The sequence below is a fragment of the Pundamilia nyererei genome, unplaced genomic scaffold (assembly GCF_000239375.1).
Source record: "Pundamilia nyererei isolate P.nyererei 1_Seehausen unplaced genomic scaffold, PunNye1.0 scaffold00021, whole genome shotgun sequence".
Taxonomy (NCBI): Eukaryota; Metazoa; Chordata; class Actinopteri; order Cichliformes; family Cichlidae; genus Pundamilia; species Pundamilia nyererei.
The window spans coordinates 1696657-1718171 of NW_005187422.1; the positions used below are offsets into that span (position 1 = coordinate 1696657).

At 39.2% G+C, this 21515-nt stretch overlaps 1 protein-coding gene across 1 annotated transcript in view; it reads left to right on the plus strand.

Moving 5' to 3' along the window:
* The window catches only part of cntn4 (contactin 4), a 184181-nt gene that overhangs the window by 14558 nt on the left and 148108 nt on the right, over positions 1-21515 (plus strand). Inside the window, exon 2 of the mRNA XM_005726628.1 lies at positions 3249-3385. Within this exon, the coding sequence (XP_005726685.1) occupies positions 3331-3385 (55 nt within the window). The 5' untranslated portion in view covers positions 3249-3330. The remainder of the gene's footprint in view (positions 1-3248; positions 3386-21515) is intronic.

The window sequence follows — 21515 nt, forward strand, 5'->3', positions numbered from 1 at the left end:
TCTTTTGCACAGCCCTACATTTGTACACTGTCTCTCCTGCAGCTCTGGTTCTTCATCTGTTATAGCTGTTTATGATGCAGGAACACAACGCTGCAGTTGTCTGTTGTTCTTTAAAGTGACCTTAACATACACCCTTTACTGTTTGGTTGATTGTTGTGGTGTTCCCACGATGTTCACCAGTGAAAGCTGCTGTTTGTTTAGTTGTGTTGCTGAACTGCACTTTTATATGTCGTCATGCTAAATGTTTTGCGCTTGCAAATTAACGCTGGTGTAAAACTTTTTGAGGAAAGCATCACCACAAATAAATGCATTGGCTTAATAGACACATGGCTTGGTGGTTTTATAAGAGAGCATATTAATATGCAAAAAAAATTTCTCTAGGATGAGGCACAGCCTTATACCACTGATGTACCCAAGTCACATCCTGACAACCCTCTATATGATGTATGGAGATAAAAGACCTCTTTTCTGTAGGTGGAGACAGGAGACAGAGCTGGAAGGTAGAAAATCTGAGATTAATGAGAGCGTGGCCTACTCAAATAGTTTCCTGTGCCTGTTTTGGTTTTTTTAGTGGTTTTGTCTCACTTTTTCTGACTATGTTTTAAAACTTTGTGCTGTCTATATTGAATCACAGCAGGGGTGGCAAAACAGAGTTCTTCTGTGCTCCTTTGTAATGGCAAAATTACACAAATAGTTGTAATTTTGGAGAGGTTTGTGTCAAACATGCCTCAGTTCTAAATATATTTTACCCAGGAGACAAAAGATTAATGCCTTTTTTTTTTCCTGGAGGAGCTCTGCAAAAGGTAGATTTCACTTCTTAACCGGCTGTGTTGCTTTAATTCTTACAAAAGTAGAGCTTTTCCACAGGCAGCCTCTGACATTTCTTGCAAAACTTATTCTGTATTCTTTCCTCGGAGTTGCAAGCAAACAGGATAAATCTGTCTCCCTTCGCTGTGCCCTATTTACATTGTGCTTTATTCAACAACCCCTTTAAACCAAATGCCTATCATTTTGTCTGCAAAGTTTAAAAAGCATTTTAATGCGCATCCCAGAAACAGAGAATTGTAGTTTGTAAAGCCGGCGGGCCTGAAAATCAGTGTTTTGAAGAACCTGTATTTTTTTAATTGAAAAAATAAAAACAGTAATACATTTGTGTTTCATGTTCACTAGTGCAACAAGATGTGTCTGCATGCTATGAGCACACAGGTGCAGGATAGACATTGCTTGCAGCTTCAAAGGGTGTTAATGCATATTGGCAGGTTGAGGGTGCAGAAGCCAGGAAATTAGTGTGAACAAAGACTAACAACAAATTCTCCAACACAATCAATATACATTGCTTTGGTGAACAGTACTGTTTCAAGCCACTTTACCTAATGAATCCTGTCCTTTTGGGGTTTTTTTAAATTATTAATTTCCTTTTGACGAGCCCAAATTCATACAGCATTTATTGACTCGGTCCCCACGGGAAGTTATATTGTTACTACCTTCATAACCAACATATTTAGATGAATTTTATTTTTTAAGTACAGATTTCACTGTGAATCACACCAATTACAATGTTTTTTAAGATCCTTAAACGTTATTGTAAGGATGAAGGATGGGCATCACAAAACCCAACAAGGCAATAATACAGAGTAAAATTTATTTTACCTCCGTTCCATGAAGTGAATTCATTTAAAATAAATCAAGTTATTTATTTTAACTTACATTTAAGTTCTTTTGGACCCTAATCAGAAGCAGCATCATAGAGATAGTAACTGGACCCCTTGGAGTCTGTCAGAGTAAGCAGATGGTTGATGGAGATGTTGGCTGAGACACCCTGGATTAGGTGGAGGAGAGGGGGGAACATGACAGACAGCCTGGAAGCCAGAAAATAAACAGAAAAGAATGATTTTTTTAAAAAGCAGGTGCTACAATAGGTGCTGATTGGTTTAGAGGATGTGTGCAGGTAAGAAGGTAACAGGAACTTTTGAGGCATGTAAATGTTACATGATGGGAAAACAAAGGTGATAAATAAAATTAAGCATTACAAATCACACAAAGATAAGTGGAGATGAGGAAGCAGATATAGCTTATCCCTTACTAAATATACAACTTCATGATGTAAGTAAATGTGACATCGCTTGTCATAGCCATAGTAATGAGCTTACATCAAGAAAAATACTCTTCAGGATTTTGAAAGGAACAGCCATCTATCCACGCAGACCTCCGCACTTTTCAGATTTGTTGCATTCCCCTTTGCTCCCTAACGGCACAGTAACAGAAAACAGTGTTAGTTTAAAAAAATCTGCCTTTTGTAGTAATTGTACTAAGTGTTAGTGCTCATCAGTGTCTTTTATTATAAGTAACAATGATACGCATGTGTATGCATACAAATGTTTTCTGCACAATGAAACTCTTTGAATATAGAGGCTGTAAACAGCAATCTTTACAATACATTCACATGCTAGAAGATTTTTAGTGTATTCAGTGAGAGACGGCTGCACAGTTATCAAAACAGCTCAGAATAGTTTCAGATTGGGTGTAACTTAGAGAAACAAAGTGATTTGTGCAGCAAAAGTCTTTAGTGACTTAAGCTAGCATAAGTAGTGACAGTGTTTTCATTCATAAAGCTCGACCACCACCACCACTCCTTCACCATCACCACCACCACTTTACTGTGGTTTGAATTGCCGAGTGCTGTCTTGCTGACACTCTCCAAACGGTCCAGTTTTAATTCTCACTCCGGAGAGATATTGTCTCTGTTGAGGAAAAAGCACACAACTGTGAAATTCTTCAGCGTTTTCCAGCATTTCAGCATTTTCTGTCTTTCGGCTCGGCACTGGGGTTTTTGAGCATGAAAGCTGTGCGGCTTCAAAGAAGAACAATACTATGAAAAGTTTTAGCGGTGGCTTTGCTTTTAAACTGTCTTGGAAGTAGATGTCACGCTGGAGATACGGAAATACATACACAAGCGCGCACGCACACACACACTGAACTGAAAATTAGATGCTTTGTTTTTTTCTGCTGCTCAACTTCCATGAAATTTGAACCAGGAGTTTACTGTGAACTTTAAACACACAGTGAAAGATTTGGGTTTACTTGATAAACTATAACGTAGCTCATAATTAGTGTGTAATATGTTCTTTCAGTTGTACGTTCCTGCATGTAGTTCCAAAACTTGTGAAATGAGTATGCTGAGTGGGGAAAGGCTACTTGCTAACGAAAACTTTACTTTCAACTAATCTCACCTATGCCTTCTTCTACAGATTGGAAAACCAGAAAGGTGCAAATCGGATTCCATACATTTGTGATTGGATGTGAGACTACTTTGACCCTACAAAATTGAAGATGATGTTGCTATGGAAACTGCTGCTGCTGCAGTCACTTATGGGGTGCCTTGCAGGTAAAGTATCTTATTAAGAACTTTTGATGCATGCCAAAGCTGCCTTTGTGAAGTCTGAGTCTTATTCATATGTATTTGGGGCAAGCGCCAGTATGAAAGCTGTAGTTTAGAAAGGCATAGCTTCAAGTAGATTAGCCATAAGCAAACATAATTTCTCTCACAGATCTAAAATAATATGTCTGTTGAATCCATTCAACGAGGACATTATTTTCAAGGTAAGCCCTGGTCCGCTAAAGACCTCCAATCACTGGCAATATTGCGTTTCAGCCTTTTCTCAGTATTGTATCTGGCACTCACAAAAGGTAAGCAATATCACGCTGAATTTGAATGAGTGGAGTGTACCGCATTAAAGTGGAAATGAAAATGTTCAGTTTAACTTGGCTTCACAGGTCACAAAGAAGGGTGAAATTATCAAGAGTGTAAAACTGCCACAAATCTAAAGTTTTGCTAAACCCCCACCTCGAAACAGCCAATATAAAAAACATGTCAAGGCAAACAAATAAAGAAGCCATGCAGTGAGGAATATGTGATGTCAGCATAAGGCTTTCTAAATCTGTTCGATTATATCAGACCTCAGAATTTAATTATTGAATATTGTTGCTAAATTGCATAATTAATATAACTATATGCAAAAAAAACAGACAGATAAACAAACATAAAGAACATTTAGCTGATAAATTTGAATTTTAAAAAAACTAACAAAGAGGTGGAAGAAACACCCTTCAACCGTGGTACAGTACGAGTGTTGATGTTGCATAGTTTGTCCACCAGTTTGTCCACCAGTGGACAGAAACACCGATGGACAAACTGGTGTTTCTGTTTGGAACACTACAAACACACAATAACACAACAAGGTTTTGACCACTAGTTGTGGAGCATCTGTTCTATGATATCTGCTGTAGTAAAAGAAACATTTACTAAAACATTTCTATTTTATTTCATTATGAAATGAGATGCGAGCAGGATATTGCTTTTCCCAAACGCATAATTGTTCGTTTTCCAGTAGTAAAAAATAAAAGTCAAGTGTGAGATCTGTTTCAGTTAGCTTCTTATGATCTAATTTGCTTTGTCAAGTATTACAGAGTTACCCGGATTAATCTGAGAGCATGAAATTGATCTAACATTTTACAGTAATTCAGCACTCAATCACGAATTCAGTGAACAAGTGAATTAATCACGCAACACATATATATATAAAAAAATCCTTGAAATGTTGTAGCACCAGTAATTATTTTGTAAAAGAAGTGCTGCGAAAGAATATTGAAATTAGGTTAATTTCTCATGTTGACATGTAAAAGAGGCTATGAGGAAATCCTTCCTCGGTACTCTCAGATGTCCATCACTCATTTAGAATGCACTAAAGTTGAGTTATAGCTTCATTACACCGTGGTGCCCATTTCACCCAGAGGCTCTCTGGCATTGATCACATTTTGATGGAGGACTTTAATTTGTCTCCTTTACAAATAGCAGGGGTCACCAGAGAGCACCAGAGGAATCACTCAGAGTGTTTAATCAACAGGTATTACAGGAATAAAGATGAAGAAAAGGCCCCAGTGATGAGGTCTGTGCTCTGTGAAACTCGCCTTCTCATTACTCAACACACATTAAGCCTGTTGTGAACTCCTTACCTTACACATGTGATTATCAGATTTGTGTAAAGGAACCTTGAGCTACATTGCATTTGCCCTTGCAGGGCTAACACGTGTCACTGCTCATCTTATTGTAGGTCTAACAACCCCGCATGATCTCGCTGCAGACAGCTGGTGATTACTGACAAGTGTGCAGCAGAATCCTCGTGGAGCTCATACCTCAAAGGCGCCCACATAACGTTATTTTGTTATGCACTTACAAGAATCAAATTTCCCCCATGAATCCCAGCATAAAGTCCCACATGTGTTCCACAGGTCCTGTTAACCGTACTGTCCTAACAGTTATAGTCTCATATAGCATATAGCAGAAACATACCGGTAAGATAAACTGTAGCTCTGTCTACCTATGGACAAAGATACTAGACTGACAGAATAACCTTGTGTTCGTTGACATAAGTACCAGCACATAGTCATATTAGACCAAATTCCACTCATCACTGCATCATTTTTCCTTTCTTTGTGTCAAAGCTAAAGTGTGTCACAAAAGTTAGCACGCCCCACAAAATGATATTCTGCTGCTAATCTTGGAGCTACTAATGGACTAACCTTCTATATGAACAACTCTGCCATTGTCTTTTTTTCTATTTCTTTTTTTCACAATAATTTGTCTGCATCTGCAGACTTATAATTAGTGTCGCTAACTCAATGAAGCTAGTGGGACTTCACCTTCCATCACTGCAGTTGCACAATGATTAACTGAATTAGCTGATATTAAAGGCTTTCCCAGCATGTTCCAACAAGTTGACGCTACACAGCCGACCTATGAACTCAAGCCTGTTTTTAGCACATTAACTAATGCCAGTAGATGTGAAATTCAACTTACTTCACATCAAACAGGAGTTATTGATGTAAACTGTGTGTTATAGAGCTATTCAACATTTAAATGTATTTCTCTGAGACACTGAGCAGTCATTCTAGGTCTGCATGAAAACTGTAGGGGTGTTACAACAGCTCAATTTTTCAAGCTTTTTGAAACAGAAAAAAAAACAGTGCACTCTTCTACACATGATTATTTGTCCTGTATTCAGATAATTTTGTTTGCATATTGTCTCAGTGGTTAGCACTGTTGCCTCGCAGCAGAACATGAGGCAGAACATGCAAACTCCACAGAGAAATGCCCTGGCAGGTAGTTTCAAACTCAAACACACACATTCATGTTAGGTTAACTGACGGCTCTAAATTGGCCATGAATGGGAGGTAAACTAAGTGCTTCAGGTGTAGAAAATAAAGCGTGCTAGGATCAGATGCAGCTTATAGCCTACAGTGCTTCAAGTGGTCAGTAGGACTACAAAAGTGCTATATAGCTACCAGTCCAATTGCATTCTGCAAGATCTCAGTTGAAGCTTAGCACCATGGGAGAAGCAGTGTTAATGTGGTCCTAGCTTTAAAACTGTAGAGTGGGCTGTGGCGTGTAAGGACAAAACCCCCTCAGAGAATAGCTGTGAAAGAAGCACCCAGTGACTAAAACTGGTTTATCTTCTTTCCAAAATTCTCAAAAACTGAGACATTTGCTTTAATCAATCTTTCAGGGATACGCCAAGGAAGACCCCTGAGCAGTTAATATGTTTCCAGCTCTGCTGAAAAGCCTCAGAAAGCATTTTTTTAGAAGCCAAAGCTTGGACACAGCAACTCTCCTGGTTATCATTTTGGAACAAAACTCATGGAGGACAAGAATGATGCACAATATGCCGACCTAAAGACGCTGGCTTTCATGTGCTGCAGAGTGGATTTGTGAATAGAGAGAACCTCGTGGAGACTTGAGGAAAGAAATTATAAAGATGTTTATTGCAGCTTTAGGTACACTCCTCAGCCCGGGGAGTTACAAGTAGATTTGCTTTTCATGCACAAATGGATAAAAAGCTTGATAATAAGACACGCTATGTGCCAGTCGAAACTAAAAATCCAATTACGTTTTAAAATTAGTCACCTGCCTTTACGATGCAGTAGCAAACAGCAGACTGGGTGTTGTTTTTATTCGTGCATAATGCTTCAGTGTTTTCTATCACATTTGTCCCATTATCACCATTGGTCATTGTCGCATTTTGCTCTCCACTTCTGTTGTAGGTATTTAGGAAATGCAGCACAGCAGTGAGAAAAATGCAGATCAGAAAGGGTAAAGCAGACTTTCCTGAAATGTAATAACAAAAGAACACATTCCTGGTGAATGAGGCTGAACACATAACATGGACTGGAGAAGGTGTAGATTCACCACACTGGAGCAAATTCTTCTCCTAATAATATTTTCTATGACTGATAAAAATTCTCAGCGGACAGAAGGCATTATGCAAATCTGTTTTTGTGAGTTAGTAAAGCCACCAAACACAGTCGTGCAGTAAAGTTATGTTACTGCAGGAGTTTGCGCTCAGCTGCTAATGCAGAAAATTTAGAAATATGCCTTAATGCGCAGTCCTCATTTTCTGCAAAGTCTTTCTCACAATGCTGGATTTTCAGATGGTCTCAGATGTTGAGCACACGTTAGACATTAGTATTGGATTTGTGTTTATTTATCAAAGAGAATATCAAGAGGATTCACTTCTCTTTGATTCTGCCATAAATCAAAGTGATTTAGTTATTTTTCACTTTGAAATTTCTGACTGTCGGTCCCGTCTTCTACCTTAACTATGGGATGTACATACTCGCTGGACATTTTTTTAGGTATACATGTTCAGCTGCTCATTAAGGTAAATCTTGTCATCAATATTTTGTTGATATCAAAACTCACGGCAGCGTCATGGTCCGGGTGTGCGGCTGGAATTTCCCATCAGGCTCCTGAGTCTACCTGGTATCCGCCCCTGGGCAGGGCCTGCTTATCCTCCGCAGTTCCACATACCTGGAGCTGATTCCAGGCAATCAAACCAGAGTGATTTAAGCCTCAGCCTTCAGCACCAGTTCATCATCATCTCACTTCCTGGACTCACCTTGACTTAAACCTCAAGCTTAAGCTTCTCTCTTGGACTCCGGATACCTTACCCCCATCTTGGAAATCACTCTGTGCCTCACCTGCCACCGCACAACATCAGGAACCTTTGGATCTCAGCCAATCCACATTCAGCTCACTGCTGATTCCCATCACCCCTTCCACACTGCTTACTCTCTCCAGCTGCAAGTTAGAAAAGTTATACAGCATACTCAACATCTACAGAGTTCCTCTCCACTACCTCCCTAACTCAGTTGTCCTCTCTCCTCTGTGTGACTGCTTAACTGCCACGTTCCATTCTGCATCACTGGCCCAATTCCCCCTCTCAATCAACATCCACCACATTAACTAGGCCTCACCACTTCACGTTCTATGATTTGTTGCCTTTGTCCTTATCACGCTTTGAGTCCAGTGCTTGCACCGACCTTTCAGTCTTGTGACAGGCAGAATGGCTAGATTGTTTGGAGCTGATAGCAAGGCAACTACGCATTACAAAGGTATGCAGAAGAAGATCTCTGAACACAAAACACATTGAACCTTGAAGCAGATGTGCTACAGCAGTGACCACACTGTGTGCCCGTCCTGTCAGCTAAGAACTGGAAATTGAGGTTAAGTTTGCACAGGCTCATTTTCTTGAAACCTCAATTCCAACTGAGCATCGTTTAAACGCTGCAGCCTATCTGCATATTGTAGCTGACCATGGCTATGCCCTTTCTGACCAGTGCATCCATCTTCTAACGACTGATTTAAACAGGATGAAACCATGTCACAATATTTAAATAATCTTAGACTGGTTTCTTGAACAACACGGTGACTTCACTGCACTCAAATGGCCTCCATCACCAGATCTCAGTCCAACAGATCTCAAACTGTTAGGGTTTGGTGGAGATTTGCATTCATGAAAGGGCAGCCAACAAATCTGCAGCACATGGTCAGATGTGGCCATCTCCCTGCTGCACTCATGGATCTTTGTTGTTTCATCCTGGATTGTAGTTCTGACACTCACTAGTCCTCAGACTCTTTCCTTCCAATTAGCATACAGCATCAGGGTGCTGGACCTGGGACAAAGCCCTCGATGCATGGTAAAGAGCTTTGTCTTGAATAGGTGACTATTATTGGGCTTATCTTCAGACTCAAAAACAGAGGTTTATATTGTTAAACATCTTTGTTCCTGTTATTTTACTGAAACATGTTTATGTCCTGTCATGTAAGGCTGTATGAATAATCTAAACATAGTAGTGGTATTATTCTATTAGCAAGTCTGTGCTGCAAACGCCTGATACACTGCATCTTATTAACACACTGGTAAAGCAAACTGTTGCTCTGGGTGGCTTTTCGTTTTTTTAAATTATAAACTTGGGCGCTGTGTTTTTGTTTATTTATTCTGAGAAACATACAGTGTAGTAAATGTTCACCAGAGAGCCAACTGTGGCTAATCCATGGATGAAAATAGTCCCCACTAAATGCACTGTTTATTCCTGTTTGATTAATGTTTGCTAAAAGCTGTCGTCCACAGTTGGTTGGGGAAATTTTTTTTTTCCAAGTGAAATTTAATATTTGTGACCTAGCTGATTGTACAAATTTACAACTAATGGGACTGAAAAAGTGTGTGTGTGTATCTGATAGTGGGACTCATTATTCAGAAATTTGGTTAATATTAAAATGGCATGGCCTTTGCAAATAAAAGCATGAAATGGGGGATTTTAAATGTGATTGCAATGCTCTCTTTGTTTGCTTTAGAGTGATTGAAGAAGTGGGTTTGGCAAAGAACTGGATGTTATAAAACCTGAAGTATTTTATCTTTAAACTCCAAGAAGCCAACAACCGAATGCAGCTTTGCTTTTCTGTTGTTGGCCAACTTATTAAATCCACTGTGATAATGTGGAGTTTGTGTAAATGGAACAGGGATTGTGAGGGCTGTTACGATAGGAGGGTGTGTTTGGTGTATGTACACGTTGTTGGCTGTTCAGCTTGTTTTTCTCTGTTCGTCCCTGTTAGCGTCTGATTTCTCCCCACCGTAGTCCTGCTGCGCCGTGCATCCAGAATCTTAATTCTCTACTCGTTGCCTGAGCTTATTCTACCATGATGATAGCAGCAAGCGCCCTTTACTTCTGCACATGCACTCCTGCACATTTTTCATCAAGCTGCTTTTTTTGTGCATGTGTGATTTTGGGGTCCTGTTTCAGAAACACTTGATTTCTTCACCCTGAGAGTCGCTGCAGAGCAGATTAAAGGCACCGTCTTTCCAAGCAGGCTCAGTATTTTACACAGAGCGACACACATACCAATACATGCACACCCTTACGCATTTTGGACACAAGCCTATTTTTGCTTTGTGAGTGAAAGAGGCTTGTTTCCAGATACCTTTTCTCTTCTTTTTTTTCTTTTTAAATGGGCACAATGTTGTAAAATGCAAATATGGGCCTAATGCATGAAAAGCAAGAAATGTTTTCCTACAACAAAAAAGTGAAAGCAAATTGACACAGAAATAGCACCGGGAAGCTCCGGCTGATGCTCCGGCGTACCAAACCGTAACAAGACGTTTTCGACTTTGAGTACTCAAAGTTTCCGAGTTTCCATAACCTCACCTTAATAGAGCAGTTCAACAGTTTGGAAAATAAAGTAATGTGAAAAACAAAACATATCCTATTATAATTCTAATACACACAAGGTCTGCCAATGGAGACCTTGTGTGTATTTCTAACGTGGCAGCGACTTTGACAAACCAGCAGTATTTGACCTCACGAACTCACCTGTTTCCTAGCAGGTACTAAAATGTTTAAAATTCAGAATTCATAATGCCTTTGATGAACAACAAATGACACATTACAAGGTGTCATTCATTTAACAGAAACTAAGCCAACTAATGCAATGCATGTACTCCATGGTTCAACAACTTTTTAAAACACCTGTAACTGTTTTCTGTACGACTCCGTCTTGTGTGTTCTCACTGTAGTCTGATGGACTTGTTGCTTGGAAATGACCCCAAAACTCTCCCCAGACTAATAGGTAACAACAGAAACTTCTTTAAGATAATCGCTCATTGCCGGAACAGCATGATTGACCATCTTTTATAGAGGTGCTCACACTTGCTGATGATCAGTTAATCAAGTGTGTTTGATTAGCAGCACCAGGCTGCTCCTTGTACTCGTAATTCCAACGGAAGCAGCAACGGTGTGCTTGCGTTTTTACACGCTGCTTCTACATTTTGTCTTTAGTGCTTCTTTATTAACTAATGATGCAGTGTGATATGTCCTGTATTACCGTTCATCTTAGCTTCCATTTACATTTTAAAACCTGGAAAGGAACAGATGACTTTTGTTATGGTTTTACATGTAAAACCTTAGAAATGTAAGGTGACTTTATGCTTATTAGCTTTGTCGCTGGAAGTCTCACTCAGATTGGGTTCAAATGTATGCTTTTATTTCCTGTTGTAAAAAGTTGTGAGACCCGTTTCAGTATTGCCATCATATGATGGTTGAGGATTGCCAATGGAGACCTTGTGTGTATTTCTAACGTGGCAGCGACTTTGACAAACCAGCAGTATTTGACCTCACGAACTCAAAGAGTTCTGGCATCTTCTAAATGTACTCTGCAATAATAACTTGTGACAGTCAGCGACTGAGACAAGGTAAAATTGCATCACTGAAGGAGCATGAGCTCAGTAAACATTTTCCTGATTAGTTTATGGTCCCAATTCAGTCACTACTTTCAAATAATATTTGTAAACCATGGCCCACATTAGTGTTCAGAGGGACATAAAGCAGGATACGCTTTACTGTGTTTCCTGTGAGCTCGCAGTAGATCTCAGTAAGATCCACCCTCACTGGTGATGTCTGCAGCCAAAATATTCAGTTTGAGGCAGTCGTCTATAATATGACTTAAGTTGCCACTGCTTGATGTCATAGTGAACAAGTCCATCTTTTATGTACAGTCTGCAATTATAAGACTTTTGTTTGGTCTCAACTATTCATAGACGGTGCACGTCACCCACATCTTATTCAGTCGGTCAGTGTTAACCATAAAAGAAACACAGCACTGTTGTCACCAGTGAGGCTTGCAGACTTTAGATTCATGGTGTCAAAGCAAAACAAGGCAAGACAGAAGTGAGCTGAAGGAAGCAACCCACGCAGCCTGTCACACATCCAGTTCTGCTGACCATCTTCATGGATTAATTGGATTTACTTGTGACAAAGACATGTACAGTAGATGCACTGAACCAAATGCACAGCATCAACTGTGCAATTGCATCGCACACATCCAAAGAAGTGAAGGATTTCTTCATTTCATATTTTAATTTATCTTTTTTTGCAGGTTGATTGCATCTCTTCAATTTCTTTATCGTTTAAAATTATTTAAAAAAAAAAGTAAAACATTACAAGTAATTACAGTATTTTTTAAATAGTCACTCATGAAAGGCAGTATAAATTTATTCATTCATATATATATATAAAGATCTGAAAAGGAGCCAGATGACAGCAGCAGCTGAGCACAGTAAAGGTTTTGTCCCTTTTTGAGGTAAATTTCCTTAAAAAGAAAAAGAATGTCGTTTTAATTTGAAGGAGTAAACAATCCTATTTAAAGATCACAATTACTGTGTGAATCACAATGTTTAGTCTGTGCATATTTACTAGAAATCCAAGTACACCAGTTTCAACTTGCAGACTCCTATATTCTCATAGTAATTAACCACCCTATATGTTACAGTGTAGTGCAATTGTGAAAATGTCCGGCATCTTGGAGAATTTGCCACAGTTTGTTTGTGGATTTGTGCCGTCTAAGTGGCTTCTGTCTCTTCATGTAATCCCAGAGTGAATCCATGATGTTGACTTCAGTAGCCTATGGGGTCTTTGCCATCTGCTGCAGGACTCCTTTAGTGCCTGATGACTCCAATGGTGGCTTTGAGTCACAGACTACTGTACTAAGACTGCACACAGGGTGAAATAAAATCCAGTCCACTCAATGAAAGCTGTTTATTTCTATTAGTAAATGACCATCAGGTTAGAGTGAAAATGCAAATCATGCAACTGATTAAAAACCAAAACACTTTATGTGTGATGCCTGTAATTTTTGCTTCCTTTGTATCTGAGGAGCACGTTCTACATTACATTATAGGGAAAATATTTTCAACTGAAATGAGGAATGACCTCAGAAGCTGACAAGACATTGCTGTTTCCAACACGTCGGGCTATCTAAAGGACAACCTGTTGTGAATTCTTTCGGGTAGTTGGCCCGCTAATTCACTGTCATGGCTTTTTCTTTTCAGCTAAAAGCATGCCTGGCATCTCTAATCAGCAGCACAGGACTCATGTGTTGGCCTTGATACAGCTCCCCGGTGTATCCTTGTACTTCAGCTGACCCTTTTTAGCCACTGCAGTAGATTTTCTCCTACTTGAAATGATAAAGTGATAAAGTTTCGTTTTCTGCTTTGCCTAATTTTGGCTTAAACACTGAACATTTTGATGAGGTATGCTCTTAGACACTGGCCTGAAAAAAAAATCCCCGCAGCAGACGGCAGACAGAATGCAGTCGTAACCACAAGTGACACATTTGTTTTTTATATTCTTTATTTCATCTATTATTCACCACTGTACTGTCTGCACATTAATGTGTATGGCAAACAATGCTTTTGTCACCCTCTTGTAATCAACAGTATAGTGAGCTACTGTTTTCTTCCTCTATCAGATGTCTTTGTTCGGCCTGTGGGTTTCACAAAATGTAGGAAGCCTGTAAGACAAGAATGTGTCACCTCAATTTATAACTTTTGGCATCACGACCTTTGGAGAAAGCTGCCTGAGGACATTTGGGTGGATGATCGTTCTAATTTAAGCTTCAAAACTCTTGCTTTCTATATAATGTGCTTCACTTCCTGACCCAACTTTTTCATTGATTTTAGGGTGTTTTCACCACTGTTTGTTACTGTTATATCAATTTCAATATAAGCACCAAAAACAGTACGTGAGGAAATCTTATCTAGCATCTTGAAGACAATTTTCTCATGCGGCGATAACAATGGGCTGCTAATCATACTTGCATTGCTACCTTTACTTCTAGAATAAAAAGGTCATCCAAGGGAGGAGCAGGCGTATCATCTGTCTTCCAGCCCACAGAGTTTGGAAATCATAAACTAAATTTGTCAGCTAAGTGGAAACAGGTCTGAAGTTTGCTCTTCTCTGGTCTCTTCTATTAAGGTTTCACATTTACAAGTTTTTCATTAAAATTATTCCTTGTGTTTTATTATTGGTTTGATCGGGAAATTACATCATACTGAGGTAAGAAGAATAACTATTTTGTCATCATTCATGTCTATTGTCATGTTATGTCAAGTATAATATAATAGTTTTCTAGTTTGTGTAATTTTGCTCTGCGCTCGTTTGTCCTTCACCCTGTGAAGTGGTCCAAGCTGTCCATCTAGCCTAGTATTAGTGCTAAGCTAGCGTTAGTGCTCTTTCGATGACCTCTGTTTCTCACCTTGAAAATTGGCTTACCCCCCCAAAAATTCTCCCTTCTGTGTTTATTTAATTAGAAGTTAAAATAAGATTGTTTTTGTGTGTGTGTTGTTATAGTGAAGGTTGATCAACAAACCTCATCCAGGATCATAATCTATTGTACGCAAGCAAACCACATTATAACCTGTGATATACTTTCCTCTTCTGGCAAACCTGTGCCCGCTTGTTTTTTGTCTAGCAGACGCCAGAAATGTAAAGATCACATATACTTCCAGCTTATTTACTCATTTCCATGCTGCATGGATAATACATGGATATCCAACATATAATAAAGCATGTACCCACAGAAATGTGTACATTTTATTCAGTTCATAATATTTTTTTACACTCGAGAAAAAATTAGTAGTTGTTCAGCTGTTCAGGCATTAAATGTTAAGAATCAGACATAATTATACAAAGGTGTGAACAAATAGATGAGCTGGGCAGATCATTTCTACATTAGTTACAATAAATGATTCACAGAGTCAGCCTCGTTAATATTTCATATGTAAAGATAACTGCCTCAAGCTAACTGCTGATGTGAATAACAGTGATAATCTAGCAAAGCATCCTCTGTGTTATACTTTGGTAAATGTTTATTTGAATGTTATATTTATCTGAATCCACAATGAAGAGGATGATATAATGGTAGGGGCCTATATATCTTTTATTTTTTTCCACCTGAGGATTGATTGCTAAGTACTCTGTGATGTATACCCATACTCACACTCTCTCTAGGGAACAGCCCAGTATGATCAAATTTGTCCGTGCTGTTAGCCATTAAGCTGCTGCTTTGCTCGAGAGTAGCTGCTGAGGTTGGTGTGAATGTGTTTTTGTGGTTGTGTGTGCAGATTGAATCAGTTCAATCGTCTTACTTCCACTGAAGTGAAAGAGTATCTACTGATATACATCTTCTATCTGTGATATTCAGTGCTTCGCGAGCTTTGTTTTACAGCGCCCATGGAGAATATTGTAGCTGGAATCACAACAAAATAAATACTAGGCAGTCTTCCATACATCCAGTCCACCGAAAGAAAAGAAAGACACAAGAGACAGTTTATAAAAAACACTTCGAATAGCAAATCAAATAGTAACAAGCATGTTGCTAAGAAGATTTAAAATCTTACAGATTTGGTTTTATTAAGTTTGAAAAAAATAACAAAAATAACAATAACTCTGTTTATAAAGTGCTTTCAAAAAGTGCTGAACAGCAATTTGAAGATAAAAAAGATTTTAAAAAAAAATTAAAAGCAAAACAGTTTAAAAACTGCTGAAACAAAAGGGAACAACAATAAAAAACAGTAACAACTTTAGGCTTACAATTAAGAGGATTGGGTGAACAAGTGGGTCTTTACCTGAGCTCCACAGAGCATGCCTGCCTAATATCTTGAGGGAGGTTGTTCCACAAAGATGGGGCATGAAAAGAAAAAGCATACTCCCCAACAGCTTTTCTGCTGTCTTTAGAAACTTTTAGAAGGCCAGTATCGTGAGTTTGGTGAGCACACGATGGAACGTAGAGGTGCAAAAGCTCAGAGAGATGTGAAGACGCCAAACCGTTCAAAACTTTGTAGGTGAGCAACAGGACCTTGAAATCTGCTCAAACCTGACAAGGCAACCAGATAAGAGATTTCAGTTCTGGATCTTTGGTTAAAATGCAAGCAGCTGCATTTTGTACCATCTGTAAACCTCTAAAACCTTTCTTCGGTGACCCGGAAAGGACAGTGTTACAATAATCACTGTGTGAAGACAAGAACCTCTGCAGTGTCAAGTGATTAAACCTGTCTGGTTTTAAGCTTTGAAGCATCTACCTCTAAAACTTCCACCAGGGTCAAATCATTTTTAAGCTTCAGGGTTTGCTTTTTTAATGTGTGGCTCAGTTAGTGCTTTATTTGAAATTAAACATAGGTTTTAAAACTGTAGCCCATGTGCATGTTTGTGAGTTTTAATTAGTTTTATTTATATAGCACCAAATCACAACAGCAGTCAAATGATGCTCTATGAGCAAGCATGTAACCAAAGTGGAAAGAAAAAACTCCCTTTTAAGAGGAAGAAACTTCTGAACAGAACCAGGCTCAGGGAGACGCAGGACTTTCCTGACCCATTAACTAATCTCTTTGTAATCAAAAGTTGTTGCCTAAAGGTTGAGAATGTTGCATGCTCAGCTTCTGGGTGATCAACTGGTTGCCTTGCAATCAGTCACCAAATGCAAAAAAATCTGTGCACCCACTAGGAGATTGCCATTACTCCGCTGTGCCTGAGGCATTAGTTAGTTAGCTTAATCCACACACCTCATCTTCAACTACTCACAGACAGGTCTGTGAATAGAAAGAAATGCATTTGTTTAGACTTCTGTTTTCCTCCATAGTATAGTCAGCACCATTAGCATTCGGACAATATCAGTTAATTGTGAGTCTCTAAAGATGGAGATCTTTGTATATAAGCAGTTGCAGTTCCTAAACAGTTAATACAATACTTTTGCTTGACACCTTGAATTAAACCTAAAACCTTGCACTCCGATTTCATCGTGAGTTAAAATCAACCGTGGTACCGTACAGTGAGAAAACTACAGAAATTGTCATCGTTCCAAATTCTTACAGAGCCGACTGTATGCAGCCGCAATCAGACAGAGAGCTCATAACAAACGGCATTTGATTTTTCTCTTTCTTTGCCTTTGTGAGTATCTGTAATCCTCCACCTGCCGCAGTCTCTGGTGGCTGTTTAGAAGAAAACTGTAAACACCAAATGACTCCAATCGATAGAAATTCGAATAATTCCATTATGTATAGCCCTAAGTGATGACATCAGTTTATACCATATGCCCCAGTGTGGCTCTGCAGAACAACAATCTGCTCACAGGTACCTGAAAAACAGAAAGAGCAAAGCAGATGACAATGTGCGTTTAATCAGAAGCCTTTGAGGAGTGCCTGAATAAGAAGGTGCATAAAACTGTTTACAGGAATTTTAATCCATTATAGTGATAAGCCAAAGTAGGTCAGGGAGACTGGCAATTAAAAAAATATTAACCATCACGCTGGAATGGAGATTATATTTATAACACGACATTTGCATATTAGACAGAAATTGTTGTTGGAGTGACAATGTTGACAGAAAGGTGGCAGAAAGAACAGCAATAACAGTACTGCTAATGACAAATATATCATCATCCTGTTAAAGTTTGGATTTCATTCAGTGCTTTACTAGCTCGGCGCGTGTGAAATGGAGTCTTTGCTGTTAAAACATATGCAATACATCAGTGTCCTGACTCTACAAAATGATTTTATCCAGCTCAGTGAGCTACTTATGCACTGTGACAGAGCTATCTATTCTAACAGTCACAGGGATGCATGAAAGATACATGCAGATATTCTTTAGTCTCGTCACTTTGAACCCACTTATGAAGTCTTTTGCATTCTCGCAGCCTTGCCCGGGCATTCAGCTCGGCACGCCCACCAGCAGAGAAAATACGCTTTCTTCAAGGTTGACGTGTCACAGCTGTATCTGTTCCATTTGCAGACCCTTGAGTATTATCTCGAACAATCACAGAGGACGCTATCTTTAATGAACTCCTCACAGAGGCTCTGTAAAAAAACACACACACACACACATGCGCACACATCTGCACAACATGTTTGATGTGCCTCTTCAGATGATGTGCTATCTTTTGCTCTGCGATTGAAGGCAGATTGTTAGAGTGTTGGTGTGAGCCGATGAGAAGCTTATTTTACAAAGTGGACTCGCTTAGATGCTTCTAAACCCAGTTTTTAAAAATTTATTTATGCCACGCCATGGTCTATAAACTCATATACTGTTACTTGTCAGAATGGAAATTGGTCTTTGACAGAACAAAGCAATTCTACTGTGAATGGCAGTCAGAGATGAATAGGAGGCTGATATCCTCTTATTTGTAACCCCTGCCTGTCAGTTTAGCCACATTTATTATGACTGCATACGATTATTTTTAGCAGATTTCCTGACAAAACCACAAAAAAAACAGATAATGATAACATAGTAATATATAGCAATCGACCTGATTTAACATCCTACACTGGGAGGTAAACGGTAAGAGTAGGGTTTTTAAACAGTAGGGTTTTTTGGGCTTTTCTTTTTTTTCTCCAGACATGAATATAGAGAAGAAACTGCAGTTTAAAGAGTGACAGTTTAATTACTGTCATCTCCCCACATACAAAGCAGACAGATCTAAAATTAAGAGCTAAATTGAGATCAAGTCGCTTATAAACTGTTTATCAGTCGCAGAGTGACCAGTATGTCGAACTTTGGAAAGCTTCAGAAAATGCGCAGCTTCAACAAAGGCACTGACTGAAACTCTGTCCCGAGACAAGAAAACATAAATAGCTTTGCTGCTATCAGCTCTGCGATCATTATGATTATGATCAAGATGAATTTGGTTATTGTTGTCATTAGCAGATCATCATCAACGGAATGATTAAAATGAAGTAGATGTGATAGCACCAAACAGTCAGAGTGGTTTGATGAAGTTCTGTGAATATGTTATCCGGATAGTGTAAAAAGTACAATATAGAAGCATAGCTTCTTAATTGGCTTAATGTTAGTAGTTCTTTAACCCTCCAATTCTGTGCACCCCCACCCCCCTTACTTTAGTGTTCCAGTCAATATTGGCTGGTCAGTTTTAAGACATCACAAACATCAGTTCTGCACCAGCTCAACATGATTCTTCGCATTGTTCTCGTCCCTGTCAGCTCGTCAGCCGTGTTTCAGCATTTCACAGCATTTTGTGTCAGAAGTGCAACCAATGCAAGTCTTCATCAGAAACGCTCAGCGAGCACGGTCACAGACTGGGAGAGTGCTAATGCTGAGACAGACACATAGCTGGGGGAACTGTGCAGCCATTTAGCCATGTGTCACCTCAAGACTAGATTCACAGAGTGAGTCATAGCCCGCCCCGAGCAGGACACTGTATGTTCTTGACCACTGTGAGTCTACTGTCATCACAAACGGGGGAAAATAGGACAAGTTGCTGAAGTCATGACAAAGGGCTGTGAATGCTGATGCTGAAAAACAAGGCTGACACAGTATTTTATTACCCTTGTTATGCTGAAAATAAACAAGAATCCTGCTCGTGCAATTCTGTTACCTGAAGACCGTTAATGCTTTTATCATGAAAATTATTTAGGGAGCCCCATAGGTTTAGATTTATGGATTTAATTCTTTTCAGATAAAATGTATTTGTCCCTGAGAGCCACTTAAGAATTGCATAATGAAGAATCGGTACAATATAACAGAAAACATACTCCACAGAGCAAATGTACTGTGTATATATATATATATATGATGCAGTTGTACCACTTTATAGACTGTACTGTGATTTTATTTTATTTTTGCACACACATGCAGTTCAGCATAAAATGTACAACTGTTCCACATACTATAACCTATGACTGCCTATATTCATACATGGTGTGGTCTTGCATGCAAACACACATTAATTACAGAGCTATATTTAGTTTGCAGGGCTCCAAGCAGAAACCACAAACTGCTGTTGTAGCAGTCAACTTGCTGTGTTGTACAGCAAGTTGATGTCACGTGTACAAATCTTTGCCCATAAGTCCGTTTAATCAGCCTTGTTTATCAGCGCTGTCATAATAATAAACATTTGCAGTCCGTTACTCTCAGAAACGTGAGTGAATCTCCACAATTAAAGAACTAAATCAGGGCTGTTTCTCTTTTAGTGAAACTGGTGAAAAGGCTGAGGACTCTCAGGTCACGAGTATACTTGCGCATTTTCCCAAACTGACTCCATGCAGTTGCTCCAGAAGATTGCTATTGATGCTAATGGGAAAAATTGATATAGTGAGTTACCAGGACAGACCGATAGATGATTTGTAGGCCTAATTATGACATTTCATTAAAGAGATCCCAGTGGAGGTGTTATGGCAATTTTTGATCAAGCACGCAGTGCGAACGCTGCTTCATTTATCATGGAAGTAAATTATGAAGCATCTGCACATCCAATAAGATAAACTCCAGGGCTGAGTTGTCGCACGGCACTGTGATTCCACGTTTGCCGTGTACCTGCAGAAGCGATAGCGATCTGACGCGATATCAAAAACGTGAAAGTAGAGGATCAGCAACAGGCGGCCGCTTCCTGTTTGTGTTGGCGAAGGGTTATGAGCAAGAGGGGGATCATTACCTGTACTTCAAAAACATACTTTGAAAGTAATGAAGTCAGATGGCACTATCTACTCAGTATATTAAGGTGCTGATGGTAACAGATGGCGCTTTTTAGCATATCAAAGAGTCCCTCCTCCACCAGTTTGCAGAGTTATTATTTGTGTTTGTATTGGCCATGAGATTTTCATTCAGCAGTAATGTCATCTGTGTAGAATTTACATTTCATCAGTGCTTCTTTAATTAATGGAAAGCTCTGCCTTATGTTGATGAAAAAGAAAGCAGAGTGGGATGTTTTAATGGGAATCAGAATCAGTAAACCTTAATAATTCAAAAATGTAACGACAGACAATCCGACCTGCCACAGCAGGAGGAGCACGAGTGCAGTCGATACCATTAATAATGACTGCAGTGAGCATGCTGCAGCAATGACATGGTGGCAAGGATATTATAGTTATTATTAGGTGGCCGTCTAAAAAGGGCCAAAGGAGCAGAGATATCTTCTTGTGAAGTAAACTGTGCACAAAAAATATTTAAAATGTATTAACGTAGGAAACCCTGATTGACATTGCGTGCAGTGCCTTGGAACTGAATAGGATTACATTTTTAATTGCATTTGAGCTATTTGACACACACATGCAGTATTTAGGGGACTTGACTGGAGTGCTGCCACTTCTTCTCAGTTGGCCAATAACGAATCAGCTTCCCTTAACCAAATAGCCATGTGGCACTGTGCCTTGTTTCCTCAGCCAGTGATCTCAGCACTATAATCCCCCTTTGATGAAAAAGTTAGTAACAGTGTTCTTGCTACCAGCTCTGGCCCCCAATGAGGATATGCATTTGTTTGTCGTGTTGCAACAGAAAGTCTTGGCAGGAGCAGAAGATTTTGCATCATAGCAAAAATATCATATAGTTGCCAATAAATTTAA